The 21,973-nt window shown below is 37.6% G+C and overlaps 1 protein-coding gene across 2 annotated transcripts in view; it reads right to left on the bottom strand.

Annotated features, from left to right (window-relative positions):
- Positions 1 to 2,175: 2,175 nt before the first annotated feature.
- ME1 (malic enzyme 1) overlaps positions 2,176 to 21,973 on the bottom strand; it is a 133,776-nt gene continuing 113,978 nt past the window's right edge. Inside the window, exons 10-14 of one of the 2 annotated variants that reach the window (XM_036414831.2) lie at positions 18,035 to 18,140; positions 16,039 to 16,181; positions 11,298 to 11,471; positions 6,676 to 6,774; positions 2,176 to 3,812 (exon numbers count right to left, since the gene is read on the bottom strand). In XM_036414831.2, coding sequence (XP_036270724.1) covers positions 3,696 to 3,812; positions 6,676 to 6,774; positions 11,298 to 11,471; positions 16,039 to 16,181; positions 18,035 to 18,140 — 639 coding nt within the window. In that variant the 3' untranslated portion in view covers positions 2,176 to 3,695. The remainder of the gene's footprint in view (positions 3,813 to 6,675; positions 6,775 to 11,297; positions 11,472 to 16,038; positions 16,182 to 18,034; positions 18,141 to 21,973) is intronic. The other variant, XM_036414832.2, reaches the window with a different exon arrangement.

Below are 21,973 nucleotides of genomic sequence, written 5' to 3'. Positions count from 1 at the left end.
CCTCCTGAATCCTTCCCCCAACCGGGGATGGAGCCCTGACTGGGAATCAAACCATGATCTGGTTCATAAGTTGATGCTTAACTACTGAACTACACTAGCTGGGCACAGCTGTAATGCACCAGTGGGGTCTCTAGGCCTACCCTGTGCCCTCTTGCAATATGGGACCCCTCGGGGGATGTCATAGAGCCAGTTTTGTCCTGATCCCGCAGGCCCCTCCCTATGCAGGGCTCTGAACCTCTCCCAATTGGGACTGATTGGGTGCAAGCCCATGGCAGGCTCAGTAGGACCAGGATAAGTGAGAGCGGCAGGTGGGAGCTGCAGGCAGCATTCGACTGTGGGGTTTCAGCCCAAATCCTGCAGGCCACCCTGAGGAACCCCACCAGTTCACGAATTTATTCACCAAGCCTCTAGTAGCTACATAAAAGAGACTGGTGGTTGACAGAGGTGGGACTGTGTGGGGATTGGGAAATTGGTGAGAGGGGTTGAAACATATCATTTCCAGTTATAAAATAAGTCACGGACTATAATGTTCAGTATGCTGACTATCTATATATATGAAAGCATAATATGCAAATCGACTAGACAGACAGTGGAATGACTGATCGGCTATGACATGCACTGACCACTAGGGAGTAGATGCTTAACACAGGAGTTGTCCCCAACCTGCAGGCCCCAATCGCCCAATGGGGAACGGGGAACAGGGTGGGTGGCGGGGCTGGCTGCTGGCGCCCCCCCCCCCCCCCCCCCCGGGGAAGATTGGCTCTGATTGCAGGCCAGGCTTAGGGACCCTAACCAGGCATGAATTTCATGGGGCAGGCCTCTAGTAGTTAATACTACTCTACTGCAAATCCCCCTGTCATACATCCCCATTCTAAATCCAGGTCCTACAGTTTCCTGGTCATTACTCTTTACTTTTAGATGAGGCCTGGTAAGGCTATGAATGCAACTCCTGGTATAATTTGGAAACCAGAGAGTTATGTAATACCTTGGATTTCAGTTATTTCAGCCTTACAGCTGGTAAGAGAGAAGATATTCTTTTAGCAAAAACATAGGCATTTTTCTCATTTTTATACTGTGCCTTGAGCTGAGAACTTAAGCCTTTGAGCCTAAATTATCCCTTTATGATTCCATCTCTGTAGAGCAACTAATCTATCCCATAGTCCTGGATTTCTTCACCCTTTACAGTTTCATGGCAGCAGCCATTTATCAGCCAAAACCTTTCCACTCTTAGATAATACATCCCATCATTTATTTAACCTCAAGTTTGTGTTTTGGAGGTTTCAAAGATATTTTGCTTCAATCATTTTTATTAGCTTTATATTTTACTATTCATACTTAAGTATTTACTCATTTAAAGTCTACCTTTTTACATAGTAGTATGTAATTTTAATTTTCTCTATAGTTTTCAGTTTTCCTAATCTTTTTAACTACATAATCCATTTTTTTTTACCTCTGATTGTAGTGCTGTCTTATAATTCATATATTTAGGGGGTCTCTGTGAGCTTCTTGTTCTATTCAATTGTTCTATATATTCTCATGACTTATGTAAATATAAATGTCTGGATATAAGAGTACCCAGTTATTAATATGAACAAATTAATGTGAAATATCCCTTAGTATAAAAAAATAATGTGAAATATCCCATTAATATTTTTATATTGATTACATGTCAAAATGATATTCTGAATATGCTGGCTTAAATAAAATATATAATTAATATAAATTCCATTTTTCTTTTTATGAAGCTATTAGTAATTATACATGTAACTCACTTTCATTTTCTGTTGGACAGTGCTGTTCTAGACTGTACTCTAGTGAAGTACAATGAAAAGAGAACAGACTAAGAAGAAAGACAAGCATAGATTTAAAGTCTGCCTCCTTTACTTATTAGTATTAGTTCTGTGGACTTGGCAAAATATCTACTTCATAAGGGAATTGTGGGGACTACATTAAAAAAGATAATGTACACAGAAAACATGCTACCTAGTAAGTAACCATCCAAAGCTGTTTTAATATCTTCCTCTATGCTCATTAATTTTGTATATAATATGTATTAAATAAACTAGATTCATATTGAAGTTAACTATAAGAATATTTTAATTCATTATACATTGTCACATGACCATCAAGACCCAGCATTATTTTTAAATGAACAATACTTTAAGAGAAAAAACAATTATTTTACACTTTTCTTCATTCATTTTTTCTATGCTTTAATAAGTCTTTTGCATAGGTAAGTACATTTAGTTAGAGCTATAAGACAACATCGAAATAGACAAAAAAAGAGGCATTCTGCATCTTATCAAAATAACTATATTCAGGAAATTCTTGACTAAATCTTATCTTCAGAAATATTCCCACCCCTTCCACTCCCACTTAAAACAATTTGTAATCTTCCACTTACATTAAAATCATTTTATAGTATAGTTTACCTTGAACATCTTTTTATATTCTTTAAAAGCATTACTTCAAAAACCAGGAAATTCTCTGAAAAATTCTACAAGTAAATAGCAAACGTTATTGTACCTGAGCTTATGAACTTAAAATTGTCTCCACTAGTTCAGTGATTAGTTTCTAAAGTAAAGCTTGAAATGAACATAAATTTCTTGGCTGTAACTATTAATGGTAATTAGAATATTTTAATATCTAATGTAAAGATTTCTGATATTGGGGGGTGGTTACAAAACTTTCTCCAAATTCAAAGGAAATTGTGTTACTGTAACTACAAAAGGAGAGAATCAAGGGGACATCAGAGCAGGTCACTCAAGGGGGAACCCAGCTTGTCCGGGAACCGGGCTCTTGCTCCTGACTGCAGATCCTTTGTCTTAAGAGGTTGGCTCCACAGATAGCCCTTTCTCAAGGAGCTGACCTACTCTCCCTTCTGTTCTTCCCCCTGCTCAGGCTGTGCTGAACTGAAGGTACCTACCTCAGGACAGGAGCCATAGTCCTCAAAGGCCTGGCAGTAGTAAAGTGGAGCAGAAGGACAGGGCACTTGGTCAGAGGAAAGAAAGGTGCTATTAGAAGGGATGTGCGATGGAGGCCAAGGTGATAAGAAGATGTAACAATGGAGAAAGAATATTAAAATCTAAGCTGCCCAATGCATTGTAAACAGCAATAATCTTTCTTAGAAATGTTAGAATTCAGTTGCACCAAAAGAACAAGTATGGTCTGGAATTGGAATAAAATACCTGAGAAGTTATATTTCTCTAGGCAACAAGGTGTTATTTCTGTTTTTAGCAAAAGTTCATTTATGCCTAAATATATTTCTGTCTATATATAAAAAAAGATTTTTAACAAAATGGTCAACCAAAGAATGTTGGGTTTTAATTTTAATCATATCAATTTATTACTAATTTTGGTCTTCCCATTAGTTCCCTATATAAAAATAATAGGTTTCTCAGTAGTAGGTACAATAGCTTTTAAAGAGAACTTGGGCAAAATAAGATAGAAATCATAAATAACCAGACAGTAAACGAAGCAAAATTGTCTAGTATGATATGTACCCTAAAGGGTTTTAATATTTTCCCATAAATTTTTAGATTTTAAAGTAATATTATCTTAATCTAGCATATTGTAAATCATTATAAAAGATTCTAATCTTGAAAAATTATGAAAGACTTCAGATCTCATTAATAGATTTAGAAATGTTAGTTGTTATGTTACTGGTCAGGTTTGGTCTGTATTTTCTGGGCCTCCTAAGGTAGAATCTGGTCATAATCAGTGCTATACATCTGAGAGCAGACAAACGCTTCCTTGTTTGGGGGTTCAGGATAAATTGTAGCTGTTTTTTCTTGGTATGCATCTTCCACAATCTAGAAATAGAAAAAGAGTATTAGTTATATTTTAATGAACAAAGGTTATGATGAGTGCATGGCAGAAGTTTTTGTTCCGAAAAATTAATATATAATTTATATCTTGTCTGTTTTCAAAAATAGCAAGTTGTATTAAAGCACACATATACAAAGAAGATATAAAATGGAAATAAAATATAAATTATGTAGCAAGAGGCGAATATGATAATAGCAACAAAGAGAAGTGTGGATAGAGATTTACAAGAAATCACAACAGGATTTCTCAGATAATGTGGGAAACGTCTTGAAATTACCTGACTGGTAATTAACTGAACTGAATATCGCAATATGCTTACTAAGTTTGAACTTCAACATCTTGCAGTTTTAATAATCTCTATTCTGACCACAGCCTCTTACAAAATCTTCTTTACTCCAGTCTCCTGACCCTGCTCACCTCACCAGCAGGACTCCGTGGGCAGTTTCATCGCTCCTTCCTAGCCTCACAGACCCTGTTTCCACGTCTGTGGCACACGCTCCATTCTAGTCAACTGCATGGGGAGCCCTCAGTGCCTGCTTTCTCCTGTCATGGCTCTCTCCCAAAATGTCCTACTATCCCTGACCTCCCTGGGTTATGTGGTTACACATTATGCCTTCATCCTCCTTTTCAAAAATAAAATAAAAAAGCAACTTCCTCTCAGATTTCCCACCAGTAATTTCAAACCATCCTCGGTTGAGTCTCCATTTAACTCTCACCACTCCTCTGAGAAAATTCCAATTAATCTGAGAAAACAATTTCAATTTCCCTTTTCATCAATTCAAACTATCTCCATAATGAAAAATTATGGTTGTAAAGACTGTGCTATATTATGGAGAAATGTTTATGAAAATATCAGAAAACAAAACACCATGCATTATTAAATGATGTTAGAAAGGAAAGCAAATGCATGAAAAAAAGACTGGAAGCACACACACCAAAATGATGAGATGCTTCTGTTAGAAAAGGAGAATTTAGGCATGCCCGTCTTCTATTTTCCTAAAATGCATCGTTTCATTTCTGACATAGACTATGTGGAATTTCACTCCTCTTTCTGCTTCCAGGACACAGACTCTTAATGATCCTCTCAGTGAAATCTTCCCTCCCTCCTCATCAAAGCCAAACTCTCTGGAAGAGTGGCCTGGATTGTGCTGCCTTTTTCTATTCTCCCTGGACTTCTTAAGTTCTTGTACCACTGAAATTGCTCTTTGTAAAAGTTTCTTATGACTTCTTAAGTATAAATAAAAATTGTCATCATTCAAACGAGTTTTTCTCACCAGGACTTGGTTTTCTTAATCACAATGTCCACCCCCATCCTGAAAGTGTGTCTTCCTTGAAATCATGACTTCTCTTCCTAACTGCTTTCTTTCTTCTGTCTTTTGGCAGAAAAGAAACGATGTTCTATCCTTTTCTTTCCTTTCCTTTCCATACTTGCTCTCTTGTAATCACAACTACTACCCGTATGTGGTGCAATAACCATTCAACCTAGTTAAAGACTAGTAGACACACATCAGGAGAAAATACGAGCATACTTTTATAAATAAATAACCAAACAGATTATCTAAATGGTTTTTGAATGATTACTTGAAGCACTGACCCTCAATCAATTCGATAAATAATGACATCTGAATCCAAAATGGTGTCATTTTGATAAACCTGCTAATAACTTTGGTTTTTAACCTGAAACAATTTCGCCTCTGGGGGACCAGTTGGCAATGGTCTGGAAACATTTTTGATTGTCACAACCATGCGGAGGCTACTGGCATCCATTGGGAAAAGGCGGTGCTGCTAAATATCCTTCAATGCCCAGGACAGCCCACAACAGAGTCTTCCAGACAAAATGTGCATGAGGTTGAGAAACTCTAGCTTAAATATAAACACATAATTACTATTATGGGCTGAACTATGCCACCCCAAAATATTGAAGCCTTTACCTCCAGTACCTCTGAGTGTGGCTGTGTTTGGAGCAGGGTCTTTAAGAGAGAATTAAGTTAAAACGAGGCTGTTTGGGTGGGCCCTAACCCACATTGACTGGTGTTTCTAGAAGGTAAACGTACAGAGACACCAGGGATATACATACACAGAAGAAAGACCCCATGAAGACACAGAGAAGGCAGTCACCTACAAGCGGAGGAGAGAGGCCTCCAAAAACATTAGTCCTGCTTATGCCTGAATCTTAGATTTCTAGCCTCCAGAAATACGAGAAAATAAGTTTGTTTTAAAATCACCCAGTCTGTGGTATTTTGCTATGGCAGCCCTAGCAAACTAATACAACTATATTGCAAAAATATCAATTTCGCTCTCAGTTACAAAAGATTTCTCTAATATTAGGTTCTTTTTGGCTGATTCCTTCAAAGGCTCGCCTACCACCCCAACAGCTTTGAGTGCTTTGCCGTCATTGCATTGTCCTTTGCCCTGTGTTAATAGTTGTGACCTTTAAGATGCCGCACACCATGGAAACGCAGGTCCACCCACCCTGGAGACACGGACAAGGCAGGTAGGTTAGAGTCTAAATGTCACCCTCCCACACCTGAAACATGTTGGCAACTTTCATAACTGTGATATGGAAGATACCAATTAAAAAAAGGTAAAGTGTAAAAGACCTAACAGAGAGGAAATCCTAAGGAATCACTTAAATTACAGGAGAGAAAAAGATTGATGGGGGAATTAATGATTCAGCTGATTCTTCCATTGCTACAGATCAGAGTCCCTAAGCTCTGCCAAGGCTCTGTGCCTTCTGACATAATAAGGTGACAGAAATTTCAAGAAAGTGGATTTTTAATACCTAAAAATGCATATTTAACAATAGAAGGAAGGAAAACCAATGAGGTTGAGCAAGCACAGTTTTACCTTTACTGCGATTTTCAGAGAAATATCTCTAATGATGTTCAAAGGAGGATACAGGCGGCCCTCTGCCAAGTGCTTATCTGACACTTCCTGAGCTATGACCTTAAAAAAAAGAAAAACAAAAAATGTTTACACTTCACACAATAGGACGTGAAGTTATGAGGATAATTAGGTGATGGTACATATGTGGTCACATATAGAAGCAGATCACATGAATGTGATCATCTAATTGCACCTCCCTCTTTATCAGTGGGAACACCGAGCCCAGACAGGCTTGGTGACTGGTGGGATCTCACCAATAGCGAAAAAGACAGGGACAGAATTTGGGTTTTCTCTTAACCCAGTTCCTGTCCTACTGTACCATTAAATGCCAGCAGCTCTCCCATTTGCTACACGAGAGGAACAGGGAGAGAAGAGTAGGAAGTTACAAGAGGATGACAGAGAGATGGAAAAGGAGCCTGAAAGCCGAGGAGGGAAGGTGTGCAAGGCTGATGATGCCCTTCTCCCAGCTCACATAATCTCCCACAAGAGGGGAAACAGAAGGCTGAGAAACCTACTTCAGAGCCACCTTGCAGGTAGGATTTTAGTTTCCCACAGATTCTGGAGTATCTGGATCACCTAACTAGCATCAGCGTCTGCTGTCGGCAAACCATCCCCATTTCTAAGTCAAGCAGTGCACACACGCACACTTAAACATTTGCTAAGAGGGTAGATAGCGCTTATGTTCAGTGTTCTGACCACAACAACTTTTCACATGTCAATCATAACTCAGTAAAGTGGCTTTAAAAATAGGAGAAAACTTGGCATCATGTGCCTCCTGAGGTGTTGCCCTGAGAAGGAGACAATTACTAGGCATTCAGGGCTCCTCACAAAGCCATGGAACTTGAGTTAAATCAGAAGGAACCAGTCAGAGGCCTAAATTGAGGAACACTGTAAAACAACTGGACTGGATTGGACTCTCCAATGTTAATGCCATAAAGGGAACAAAAGGCTAAAATATTCTTACAGATTAAAGGATTAGCCTAGGCTCTATGAAGGTCCTTTTAATGGATAATTGTCAAAATTGAATTTGGATTGTGCTTTAAATAATAGTATTATTAATGTTCCTGAATTGATAACGTACATTGATCACATAAGAAATTTCCGCCGAAAACGGTTTGGCTCAGTGGTAGAGCATGGGTCTGTGGACTGAAAGGTCCCAGGTTCGATTCCGGTCAAGGGCATGTATGTTGGTTGCGGACACGTCCCCGGTAGGGGGTGTGCAAGAGGCAGCTGGTAGATGTTTCTCTCTCATCGACGTTTCTAGCTCTCTATCTCTCTCCCTCTCTGTAAAAAATCAATAAAAATATATATGTATTAAAAAAAATAAATTTTCCAAAATAAATACTTGGGGTAAAGAGGCATAATATCTGTAAGTTGTTTTCAAATGGTTCACCAATAAAATACTATGTATATGCATTTAATAGGTGAGTGCGAGGACACAAGCGAAGAGAGGTGGCGTGAGGACAGGAGGCAAGGCTTGCCTCCCAGAAGTGGACAGGCTGCTGCACGTTCAATGCCAAGCCAGGAGGGCTGCCCTGCGGGCACACTGGGTGCTCCCCTCAGAGGCCCGGGGACTGTCCAGAGCGCCAGGAGAGCCAGCGATCTCTGTGTGAGATATTAAACTGTCCAGGACAGTTTTCAGCATTGGTGCCAGGCCATGAGATTTCGAGTTGCATAAGATATCTAACTAGCATTTTTACAATAACCCTAATAGTTACTTGCAGTTGCCAATCTAAAAATTCACCTAGATCTTCTGCTTGTTATTTTGATTAACTACAAATATAATCTAGATGAAAAGGACTTTCTTCTTTGTAGGGCCCTCTAACAGTGAGCCCATGTGGCACTGCATTTGTTCTTCTTGCTAAGATACATGAGTATTCTGTGTAATTCAATTAAGTATTACTCAGTTTCTACAATATGATTTAGCATCATACTAGGTGCTACTGATGTTTTAAAAGAAAAATATGGAAAGCTCTCTTTTTTTAAAAAGGATGACTTACAATTTAATCATAAGGCAACACTTAATTGTTTAAAAAAAAGGAACTGGCATAAAAGCACTAGGAATAAAATGTAAATGCTGGTATGTTCAATGAAGATAGCTATGGCTAAGGAGAAAGACCACGAGCAGCCAGAGTGGTCACAAGAGGATGAGGGGGACGTAAGCAATAACCTGAAGGGTAGGCTTCAATTGGAATAATTTTCAGAGTTTTCCACGCAGGATAATAGATAGTAGATCATAGAGAGAAATTACATGTAAGTGTGTAAGCATGGAAATTTTGGGACGAGGGAGACTGAAAAGGATGTTGGGCTTCTAAGCTTTGGTGCCTGCTTAGAAAGGCCATGTCATTAATGCGAAAGCAAATACTGAAGGCAAGGGAAGAGGAGCAATATGGCTTTACACATCTTATGTTTAAGCAATCAGCAGGGTATTTCTGTGGAAATGCCCATTGGATAAGAAGACATGGTGAAGATGATAATAGAGATACACAGATTTGGCCAATTTTTGAATGATGGTAATGGAAATAAGAGAATGGATGAGATCTCTCAAACCAAAAGGGAAAAAAAAAAAAAAGGACCAAAAATGAATGCCAGAAAAGTGCTCATAACAAAAAAACAAACAAACAAAAAAAGACATGAAAGGAGGACACTGAAATCAATGAGGTGGTGTAAAAACCAGAATATTGTTTTGAAGCCTAAGTGAAAAGTAGAAAGCCCAAAAGATTTAGCCAGAGAGATCCCAAGCTCTGATAGGAACAACCATAATGACATCAACGTATTTTATTTATTTTTCTTCATAGTTTTTTGGTATTACTTTTTCCTGGATAGTAAATGGAAAGTTGTTTTTTGTGTGTTTTTTTCACTCAACTTGTCACTAGAGGGTGCTGGAGTTATTTAGGAAAGAAAACTTGGGCTACTATGAGTAAAATACCTTTTTTTCTCGCCTTATGATGTATCTGCTATAAAATATAATCATTATGGTTTCCTTAATGTAACAGCTTGGAAAAGCTCTTTTAGTAATAAGACATGCAGTTACGTTCAACAAGACTTTTTGAGTTAAAAAACGCTGAGACATAGCTGCTGTGCTTTTATTGCAGGAACAAAAAAGAAAGAAGTGAAACATTATCGCTTCCAGACTTCTGTTCCCACAGAATGACTCCGAGCCTGGACACTGGGATTACACTCCTTTAGATCACATCAATTTCATAAGAGTCTTGGTTGGCATTTTCATTGAATATTAATTGTTATTTCATTCAGTTCAGTTATAATGTTTGTACAGTGGTTTAATTTTAAGAGAAGAAATTCACTCTAATTTTCATTCATGAATTGTATCATTTTTGAATGGTATCAACTCATGAACATTCTGATAATCAAAAGCTCATGATTTTACATCTGATGGGAACTGGAATTTCATGTTACCTTTTATGCTATATCTAATAAGTACGTAATAAAGTGCTTTGCCTCTAAGGGTTTTGTATCTTTTGCCAGGATTTATGAAACTGTGGTGGGCTAATTTGTTAGCTTAACAACATGGTAAAATTTCAGAGCTTTCTCAGTTCGTAACAGTAGTAGCTTAGCAGAGCTCCCGTAGTGGGTCTTCTCTGTGATATTCTCAGGATCTGTCCTGAAGGCCCACACTAAAATCCACCTCTATCCTTTTAGCAACATTATAAACAGCTAATTCCCTGTTTTAATTTCCTTTCCATTAAAAATACCAGAGTGGTTATGCCCTGGTCGGGTGGTCAGTTGGTTCAATACTTGATCGGGGCACATACCTAGGTTTCAGGTTTGATTCCTAGTCTGGGTGCATAAGGAAGGCAACTAATGTCTCTCTCTCTCATCTCCCCACTCCTTCCTCTCTCTCTAAAATCAATACCAGCATATCCTTGGGTGAAGATTAAAAAAAAAAAAAATCCTAGAGTGTTTTCTGATTTCTACACTGAACCCTGAATGATAAACACTTCTTCACTATACCAAATCAGGCTTTCATTTTAAATCTTCACAATGCCACTAATATTTCTTTAAGTAGAGAAATATTTATCACTTAACCTATAAATTAGAGATATTTTAATTTGAAAAAATTGATTTCAGGGAGGGAGAGAGAGAAAGAGATAGAAACATCAATGATGAGCGATTGATCAGCTGCCTCCTGCATGCCCCCTCTGGGGACTGAGCCCATAACCAGGGCATGTGCCATGACCAGGAATTGAACCATGGACCTCATGGTTCATATGTTGACATTCAACAATTGAGCAACACTGGCCTGGCTGGAAACAAAATTTTTTAATTGTCTCACTATTGGCACAAAATTTGAAAGTATAAAGATTAAAAAGGGGTTCCATTTAAGAAATCTTAACACAATTTTGTGGGTTTTTTGCTGGCTACTTAAGAACAATTTTTTTTTTTTTATAAGTGACTCAGTATGAACCTGCCACCTGCCCCTTATTCTCTCTCCACTGGGAGAGATTTTCCCTCCTTCAGCTATACCTTCTAGGGAGTGAACTAGATAAAGGCAACAGTAGACAGCTACAGAGAGGTGCTTGGTATTTTACAGCCCGGGAGAACTTAAGAGTATTTCACAGTACCTCCGCAGTAGTGAGAAAAACCTTGTCCGTGATATGCCTCAATCCACACGCCACAACACCAAGGGCAACTCCAGGAAACACATAGGCGTTGTTGCCTTGGCCAGGATACAGGGTCCGACCATCTGGAAGAGTGACTGGATCAAAAGGACTGCCACTGGCAAAAATCGCACGCCCCTACAACACAGACACACAACCGTGAAAAGAAGCCGGCTCCTTAAAACAAATGTACCACAGCAGAACTATCCCACTGAGCATTTAGAAAGAAGTTCAATTTTTCATCCCTAGTTAAGTCTGGGCAAGTTGTTATGATGTTGGCAGTAAGTTCTTGAGTGGGTGATTATTACCACTCTCCACCTTCCTCTCCACTCCTAGAGGAGCACAGGACACCCGAAAGCTGGTCCCACTCTGCAGTGGTCCAACCTACAGGCCTGTCACCCATCTCTAATAGGCTTCCAATGATAGATTTCTGAAGATAAAAATGATACATTAATATTGGAGTATTGGAAAGAATGACATTCTAGGTTAGAGTTTAGGGATTAACACATTTCAACAGTCACTAGGACAAATTTTACATATTTCTACATTGTGAAGAATTCATGAAAAATCATATAGGAAATAAACCCATTAGAACAAGTGGGATTAGCAAATAAGATTAATTTACCAATAATTGTCAGAGACTGTCTTTACTTTTTCCTAGATTCATATTTAGTCACAGTGCTTTTGAGGAACTTCATGTATTACATGCTTTAGATGGCATTAACCTGGGGCATGTTGGATGCCACATCCTATACTGCTGACCAAAAGGGAAGCATCTGTCTGATCTATGTGGGGAGGGTGGAGATGTCTTTAAAAGCATCTGGGCTTCTCAGACAGGAAGAGGAAACCCTGGACAAACAAAGCGTCACAGCCTAAGAAATGCACTGGAACAATCTGATGTCCCACATCCCCAAAGCACAGTGTAATGATGATAAGCTGGGTTAGAATTTTGATCCCTCTTACATCTGGAGCAGTGACTGTAGACCTTGTCATCTCATGGCACACAGAACTAATTACTAAAGTTGCACAGCACTCCAAAAAATAGCTGATATTTTTTTGCCAATCTGAGAAAAAATAGTTTAGATTAATTTTTACTCCAAAGTGACTTTGTGTCCATGGATTATGCGTACATGCATATAAGTTCTTTGGTTAAAAAACCAAATGCTCATACTTATATATACATATTTCTGGTACCAAGAATTAACCAATTATCCTTATTATGCAACATGACCAATAAGATGCAACTAAATTATATGACGTATTTATTTATGGTTTAAGTCAGGGCATTCACACTGGATGGCTATTGTTGTGTTTGCTGTTGTCATTTTTTATTTGACAATCTAAGAAAAAAGAGGTCAGTGCCCCTGACTAACTAGTCAGGTAATACATGTTTCAAAAAAAATTTCATTGAATTTACTGGGGTAACATTGGTTACCTTCCATCACCATTTATCCCAACTAGATCCTCTTTTACCTCCTCCCACTTCCTTTCCCCCTGTAATCACCATACTGTCATCTGTGTTCCTGAGATTTTTTTGTTTTTTTTTTGGGGGGGGGTGTTGCTTTTCTTAATCATTTCCACCCAGCTCAGAAACCTCCCTCCCCTCTGACAGCTGTCAGTTTGTTCTCTAGGGTTTGCATGTTTTAAAAATTCGTGTGGCACACCAGTTGAAAATCGCTGAACTAGAGTCTAAACCCATTATGATATTAATAATATTAACTTATTCATTTTACCAATGTCAGAGAATATCCAATGTACAAAGGTAAAATTGTATAATGAGTCAACCTATTCAGGATATAAAAAGATGAAAACAGATGAGAAAGAAAATAAAAATTCTCATGTAGGTCTCTATAAGACACTACTATGTGTTATACAAGATTAGGTTATATTTTTAGACAAATATAATACCTTCAGCTTTGTTTAGCAGATAAAATATTTTATTACAAGTAACTTTCTAATGTAACTAAATTAATATTTGATATATATTAAATAAACATTTATATGTACTATTTGGATGTACATACACCTTTGAAAATTTATAGGAAGAGACCTTCAATATTGCATTTATGCATGTTTAACCTCCTTCCCTCCTTCACTCCCTCTCCTCCTGCCCATGGCTCTATAATCATCATATTTTATGGACGAATGGCAGTATGTAAATGATAGCTAGATAAGCATTCTCATATACATAAAATGTTAATATGGAGAAGGAAATCTCTCCATACCACTTTTGGTATAGTTCTTCTAGGTTCAATAATCTTTTTTTGTATTTTGTATTTCTAAACTTTCTTAACAGCTTCACCTGTGCCCACAGCTGCGGAGACTCACATCCAGCCGCGGGCAGACACTGCTTTGTTCTGTAATCCTTTGGCTGAACCAGTGCTTACATTTTCAGCCTCAAGTGACTTTCAATTTTATGTACAGGGACACGGAACATTAAGCGAGATCCTACGAAAGAGTTTAGGCCATTTGCATCAAATGTATTCAAACTTAAAAACACAAGTATATAAATTTAGGTAATTTTGTTTGACTATCACAGCTGAGTCTATAATCTCTTGAGACCTATAAACTATACAAAACAAAATTATTACTTAAATACTTAGTATGCCTACTATGTGCAATGTTAAAATTTGGTTATTGCTCAGAGAGTTGTTGTTTTTTTTTCTCCTTTAAAGATTTAAGAACTACTATTGAGGTAAGTTCCCCAATCTAGAGCTGAGATAAAAAATTTAAATTATTGAGGACATTGATGCCACGCAAATAAGAGAAATAAACAATGCAGTAGCTCCTTGCCAACATTTCATCAATTCTAGTCATAAGCATTTAGGACATAACATTAAAGAAGTGGGGCCATCAAAGTCTGATTTGTGCAGGGGCATAACTTTGTGCTATGTTTACTTTTTCTAGTTCATTTTGGATTTATTTCCAAAATAAAAGTGTTAGATATCTATGACTCAATTTATATCTTTGTTTTGTTTTAAAGACTTTTCAAACATTTGAAGGGAAGAAGGCTCTGTCAACATATCAGTTAAATATACAGGATGTCACACAAAAAATGTATACACAATGTCTATAGACTCTACTACATGTTGAAAATAAAATGGATTTTAATAAACACTGCCTTTATAATTATTTAAAGTGTGCACACATTTTGGGGGGACACCCTATATAGGGTGAGGCAAAAGTAGGTTTACAGTTGTCCATATGAAAAATAATAAAATAATAGACATACACACACACACACACACACACACACACACACACACACACACATATATATATATATATATGCCTAAGTGATCATTACAACTTGTTGATTGAATGACCGGTTGACCAGGAGACCAGTCGCTATGCTGTGCACTGACCACCAGGGGCAGACACTCAACACAGTAGCTGCTCCCTGGTGGTCAGTGTGCTACCACAGCCAACCTCCTGTGGTCCCTTTCCCCAGCCAGCTGGCAGGCCCCAATCAGCCCCAATAAGGACTGCTCCAGATGGCCCCGTAGGCACCGACTGACAGCCAGCATGAGGGACTTCACCATGCACAAATTCATGCAACAGGCCTCTAGTTAATAATAATATAAAAAATAAATAGATAATACAAGAATAAACTCTGTTTCTCATACAGCTGCACACCTAATTTTGCCTCACTCTGTATATTAATACAAAAATAGCATAAATAAGTCACTTTGGGGAAACAGTAAAGAACTGAAGCTTTGAACCCCTATGTTCATAGCAGCACAATCTACAATAGCCAGAATTTGGAAACAGCCTAGGTGCCCGTCAGCAGATGATTGGATCCAAAAACTATGGTACATCTACACAATGGAATACTATGCTGCCATAAAAAAGAAGGAATTCTCATCATTTGCAGCAACCTGGATGGAATTGGAGAACATCATGCTGAGTGAAATAAGCCAATCAATGAAAGAGAAACACCACATGACCTCACTCATTTGTGGATGATAAAGAACATTATAAACTGATGAACCAAAAGATAGATATAGAGACACTATATCAACAAGTAGACTGTCAAATTACAGCGGGGAGGGGAGGAAGATCTGGGGGAGATAATAGATCAACTGAAGGACTTTTATGCATGCATATAAGTACAACCAATGGACACAAAACTCTGGGGAGGGAGGGGATGTGTGGGAGGGAGGGAGGGAGGCAAAAAAAAAAAATCAATAAAATATATTAAAAAGAAAAAAGAAAAGAAAAAAAAAGAACTGAAGCTTTGAGAACTCCGGCCTCAGTTTGGCTGGATGTCAGAGTGCTGCCCAGATACTCCACCCACGGCGTCAAAACCCAACCCAGGGTTAGCAAAGCAAAAATAAGACTGTGGTTTTCATACTGTGTGCTTCAGTGTTTTGAAATAGCTAGTTAAAAGTTATTTTAATAAGCATCTAGAATCAAGCTTTTTCCTTTTTAACTTTTATGTTTTAACCTTAGATATTCCAAATCACTTGAGGAAAATTATCAACAAAACATTACCAAACTTATTTCATTTTATTGAAGAAGAGGATTTTTTTTACAACAGCATTCTAGAATATAGTTCTTTTCCCTTCTGACCTGTTCACCTTTTTTTTTCAATCTTGCTTGCATAATTTTTAAAATTTAAGTTGTAAGTTCCATTGATATCTTGCGCTTCCCTATAATGAATCAAAATTTGATAATTAAAATATCAGTTGTGCTTTTGCTTTACCTGGGTTGCTTTATAACACTGCTCTGCAGTGCATTCTGCTTTGCTGGTTGGATTACTCAGAGCAAAAATAATAGGCCGTTCATTGAAGGCAGCCATGTCTTTGAGGATTTGTTCGGAGAATGCCCCACTAATTGCGGCAGCTCCTGAAATAGAAATGAGAAACCAGTGAATTGGACTATCATCTGTTAATAAATCCAAGAAGCCCATGCCCAAACAACAATGAAAAGGTCACTTTTTAATAGATGCTAAATAACATTTGTATCAAGGTGACAAAAAAGATAAGTTTATTAATGTCAATTGCCTTTAGGTTTACATATCTAGAAGTACCGTATTTTTCGGACCATAAGACGCTCCAGACCATAAGACGCACCAGATTTTAGAGAAGGGAAATGAAGAAAAAAAGATTCTGAAACAAATAGTGTCCTAAAATATTTTATGTGCATTAAAACCCAACATCACAGTCATAAACACATGTAACCAACCCTGTAAAGTAAACAGCAGCATTTAGAACCATTTTAGAGCCAGGCAAGCACACAGAGACCACACAGAGCCGGGCAAGTAAAAAAACTTTTTTTTTAAAGTATATGTGTAGGTTATATTTGGACCATAAGACGCAGGGGCTTTCCCCCCCCACTTCTGGGGGGGAAAAAGTGCGTCTTATGGTCCGAAAAATACGGTATCTAAAAAATCACAACTATAACATTTGACTCATAATACACTGAGTTGGTAACTGATCACTAGAAATTTTGATTACAGGTATTTTTAACAGGACATTAAAAATGTGTCCAAAATGGCCATGTCCGGGTAGTTCAATTGGTTAGAGCCTCGTCCCAATATGCCAATGATGTGGGTTTGATCCCCAATCAGGGTACATACAAGAATCAAACAATTAACACAGAAATAAGTGGAACAAGACATCTCTCTTTCTCTTTCTCAAATCAATAAGTAAAAAATTTATTTCTCTATAAGAAATATTGTATATGAGTATATTTCAGTCACTAGGTCTATAAAGTAATTGTGTTTTATAAACCAATGCTAACATTTAAGACAATCATCCAATTCAATTAAAAATCGAAGTATGATGTGTTGAAAGCTTAACAGAGAATGAAGCAATTTGCATAACGGAAATGAAAAAAAGGCAATTCCTGATAGAAGATATTTTATAAACGATAACAATAAAGGCTTCCTACAGTTGCAATCATGGAGTATATGTTTTTATTATGGTTATCAACATTGTTCTCAATATTGTCATCTGCTTTATAAGAGCTTGTAGGAATGGAGTATGACAGAGTAAGGGCTGACATTATATACACACAAAATACGATTAAGTTTCATGGCTCTCTTTGTGTTCTTTTCAACCACATTAAACTTGGCCATAATAAACATTTCACAGTGCACATGCCATGTTAAGCTACTGTGTTAAGTGCTATGAGCAATACAAAGCTATGTGAAATATGGTCCCTGTCTTCAAGGAGGGTCCAGTTCAGTGTTTCTCAGCTCTGGCTATATGAACAGTCTGGGTTGGACAATTCCTTGTTGTGGGGGCTTTCCTGTGCATTCCTAGTCTCTACACACTAGATGTCAGTAATGCTGACCCCATCCCTCCTGTCCTCCCAGTTGTTTCAACCAAAAATATATCCAGGCCTTGTCAAATGTTTCCAATTGTGGGCGAGCTCAATCCCATTAAGAGCCACTGTCCATTGGGAGCAATCAGCTTCGGAAAGTGTTGAATGTGCCAGGTAGTAACAGGCTGACAGGGTTGGCAGAGGGGGCTGCACACTTCACCTGGGATCAGTGAGGCTAAGAAGACAACATGAATTTACAAATCTAGGTGTCCAGGGGTACCGTTGCTTCGGTGAATATATAATTTTGTTTGTCAATTCCGAATGTTAGAATTTCAGAAAGCGAAACTATGCCTCATAAATCCGTAGTTAAGAAAAAAATTCGGGTGAAAATGGGGTCAGGTGGGGTTTATGTGAGGGAGGGAAACATTTACCTATGAGAGCAGTTGGTTTTATTTCTTGAACAATGTCTTCTAGGTTTTTCATTTCTTTATGTTCATGAGCAAATTCCTCCTTCTCTTTTGTTAAGGCAGCACGCCCCTAAGTAAAGCAAAGAGGAAGAAATGATAAATCTGCCAAACATATGGGAATCAAAGAAATTTCATAATACTACCCATATTGCCAGTATTTATGCTTAACATTTTTATGTTAACAGCTAATCTTAAACTCTCTTCTCCAATGATCAGAGTATCATTTCACTCATTCTTTTAAGAAATATTTATGTCTCAGACAATGTTTTGGCAATGGGGATATAACAGTGAGCTAAATAAAGTCTTTCCCTTATTTATCTAGTATTTAATATTAAAAATCCTAATCTGAAAGACATCTGTGAGAAACTGACATTAACAAAGGGTAATGCAAAATGTCATTTAAACAAAGATACTGTTACTAAAGATTGTTTCAATATAGCAGTGTCTCAGAAGATAGATCTGGCTCAGAATGTAGATCTGGCTATAAGTGGAATCTAAACAAAAACAAAAACAAAAAAACACCCCACTGCCCTAGCTGGTTTTGCTCAGTGGAAAGAATGTCAGTTTGAAGACTAAAGGGTCTCAAGTTCGATTCCAGTCAAGGGCACATCTCCAGTAAGGGGCATGTAGGAGGCAGCAGATGAATGATTCTCTCTCATCATTGACGTTTTTATCTCTCTTCCCCTCTCCATTCCACTCTGAAATCAATAAAAATGTATTTTACAAAAATAAATAAACCCCACTAATGTATAGATACAGAGAACAGATTGGTGGTTGCCAAAGGCGGCAGGTGGGGGATGGGCAAAATGGGTAAAGGGTGTAAAAAGTTACAAACTTTCAATTATGAAATAATTAAGTCCTGGGAACATAATGTATAAATACCATGGTCACTATAGTTAATAATACTGTATTATACATTTGAAAGTTGCTAAAAAAAAAAAAAAAGATATTAACAAAAGTTCTCACCACAGGAAAAAAACATTTAACTCTGTGGTGATGGATGTTAACCACATTATTGTGGTGAACTTCTCACAATATAAACAAATACTGAAACATTATGTTGTACACCTGAAACATATAATGTCATATGTCAATTATATCTCAATTTTTAAAAATATTTAATTCATTTAGAGTCAAATTTGAAGCTTCTTGTTCCATATTTATTCCAGGAGAGAACACTCTAATTTCTAGTAATATTAAGTTGAATTTCGTTAATCCATATTCTTTTCATCATGCTTATTACAAAAAATACAGTCAAAAGAATCATACAATTTCAGTTCCAAATTTCATCAGGAAGCATAACCTTATGTTCAATAAAATCCATCTATTATCACAGCCTTTTTAGAACTTAGTCGTAAGTCTAACAACAAACAGTTATGTAAAGCAGGTCTGATTTTGTGAGTAAACACTATATATTCTCATTTCCTTGTAATATTTAAAATAAAACAATGAAATATTATAATTATCACTACAGTATTAGAGGTAACCCCATACTCACCTGGTGTCCCCATTCCTCACATCTCTTAGTGTCACAACTGGGAAATCTATATCATTTACATATCTCAATCACAAATTAGTTAAGTATCATCCTAAGATATGGCTAGACTTAATGATAATTTATTAGTCACAACTAAGAAAATAGAAGTATTTGAGTTGCTATAGAATTCCCCCCAGATATTTTGATAATTCAGACTCTGACTTAGGCCCCAATTCCTCTTTATCCCTTTACTGGGTCAATATTCTTTGTAATGTACTTCATAGTTCCTTTCACAAAAGGTAGAGTATACTTTCCTGCCCCTTTGTCTTTGGATGTAAAGATGTGGCTTGCTTTGATCAATAAAATATGAGCTGAAGTGAAAGAGAGCCAGTTCCAAGCGTAGTTAGGCCTTAAGAGGAATTGTTGGCACTATTTGTTCTCTTGTGCCTTGGCCATCCTTTTAGAAGTGCACAACCTGCTTGCTTGCTGGTCCAAGGGGGATGACAGCCTTGTGCAGCGGACCTGGACCTAACTTGCAGCTTAGAGTCACCCAGCCAACATTCTCAGAGCTACCCCATCTGACTTCCTGTGCAGTTGAGGCTGAAGGGCTAAACTATAGTCCCCAGACTCTTGCAGCTATGGTTTCTGGTTTAAACATAGCGGTCACCAAGCTGATGTACCTTCACAGGACCTTGAAGGAGAAATGAGCATCATGAAGTGGTGGCTACATGGCTCTTCTGGAAGCTTGTGGTGGTGATGTTTGTTTTCAGGCACATGTGGCAGTCTTTAGTGTCTAGTCCATCACAAACAGGTGGGTGCTAAGTAATGGTGGAATGCAGCTACTATATTGGACACTTTCCTGTTTATGGTTGAGACATTGAATCTTGAGTGAGAAGCAAGAGCAGCGCCCTTGCTAATGTGTAGATTTGTATGAGAAGAACTACTCAGAGGTAAGCCTGGTTCTTACTTCTTCAAAAGTTTAGAGATGCTTCCACAGACAAGAGAACTTGTGTAATGTGTGCTAGGTTCTCTAACATAGATAATTATTCACCTACTCCAAACCAGCTATAGTCATCCAATGCAATGTTATACCATATAATTTTGAGGGCTGCTAAAAAAAAATCATATTTTTCAGGGAAGACTGGATGAATCGCAGGCTTTGCCTATTGGTCTTTTGGATTATAGTCTAACTATGTCATATTACTTTTATGGCCAAACAGGATCCTTTTTCATGCTGTGGCAGAGAATTCTAATTGTCCACCAATTAACTCTCTACTTTTAAAAAAGTAAATGTTTATTTTATTGTGATAAAAAACACTTAATATGAAATTTACTCTCTTAATAAACAACTTCTCTTTTTCTTTGGTTGCCATTCTCTCCTTTTTAATAAGATTTCCCAGTTTTAGCCAACCATATGGCTACTCAGGTGCAAACTATATTTCTTAGCTCCTTGCAGCCTGAAGTGAGATGAGACTGAGACTACCTAATGGCCAAAAGGACAGAGTGGAAGTTATGTGAGCAACTGCTGTGATGATGTATCTTTAAAAAGGAAGGAGGCACAGTCCCCCATTCCATTCCTCACACTCTGAAATACAATGAAAAATATTTAATGTGGGTTAGACCCCTAAGTTTCCCTGGAATGAGAAGCAAGTCATAAAGACAGAATAAACAGTGTCTGAAAAGAAAAGATGTATGCTGCTATCATGAGCATCTTCCTTTATCAATAATAGTAACAGCACTGACAGTTCCTACCCCCTGAAGCCAGCACTTGGCCAGAAGATGCATCTGGTGAGAAACATAAATTAATCACAGCCTCGCCCCCAAGTGTGGATTCTTGGTGGTGACTTGGGAATGCTGACAGAATACTGAGAGGAGGCCAGGAATCATGAAATAGTAATACTTGCATAACTGATGGGCTTTACTTGTTAAAAAGAAGAATCAAAAGACAAAATAAAGGTCTCCTAAGTATTTTCTATACCATTTTCAAACTTGATGTGATTATCTGGTTTAGAATTAAAAACTTTTTGGAACGTGACCTTCTCTGGATCTAGTAATATTTAGGCAAATTGCCTTTACCTTTGGATTTCTATTTTATGGACCAATGGCTCACTTTTCTCCTGTTTTCAAAATCTAATTTTGAATCCATACTCTTTATGCCAATACTTAAGTTGGATATAAGATATAGAAGATTTATTTTCCCTTCATTCTCCCTTTCCAGGATCCTTGTTTGCTCAGCGTTTTTGCTATCTTTTGGTAAAGTGCTTGTGGGCACTTATCTCAGAAATCCCAAATTCTAGAGTTTCTTTCTTTGTTTTTTAAGTCTCTAATTACAACAAATGTATTATGGATAGCTGGGAATTTCTTTTGAATGTTATTGCTTTTTAAGTGCCCCTCATTTTGTTTGGTGCTGATTCTTAGTACAGTAT

This window comes from Pipistrellus kuhlii, unplaced genomic scaffold, assembly GCF_014108245.1.
Source record: "Pipistrellus kuhlii isolate mPipKuh1 unplaced genomic scaffold, mPipKuh1.p scaffold_m20_p_5, whole genome shotgun sequence".
Lineage (NCBI taxonomy): Eukaryota > Metazoa > Chordata > Mammalia > Chiroptera > Vespertilionidae > Pipistrellus > Pipistrellus kuhlii.
This window is presented reverse-complemented; position numbering and strand designations above follow the sequence as displayed.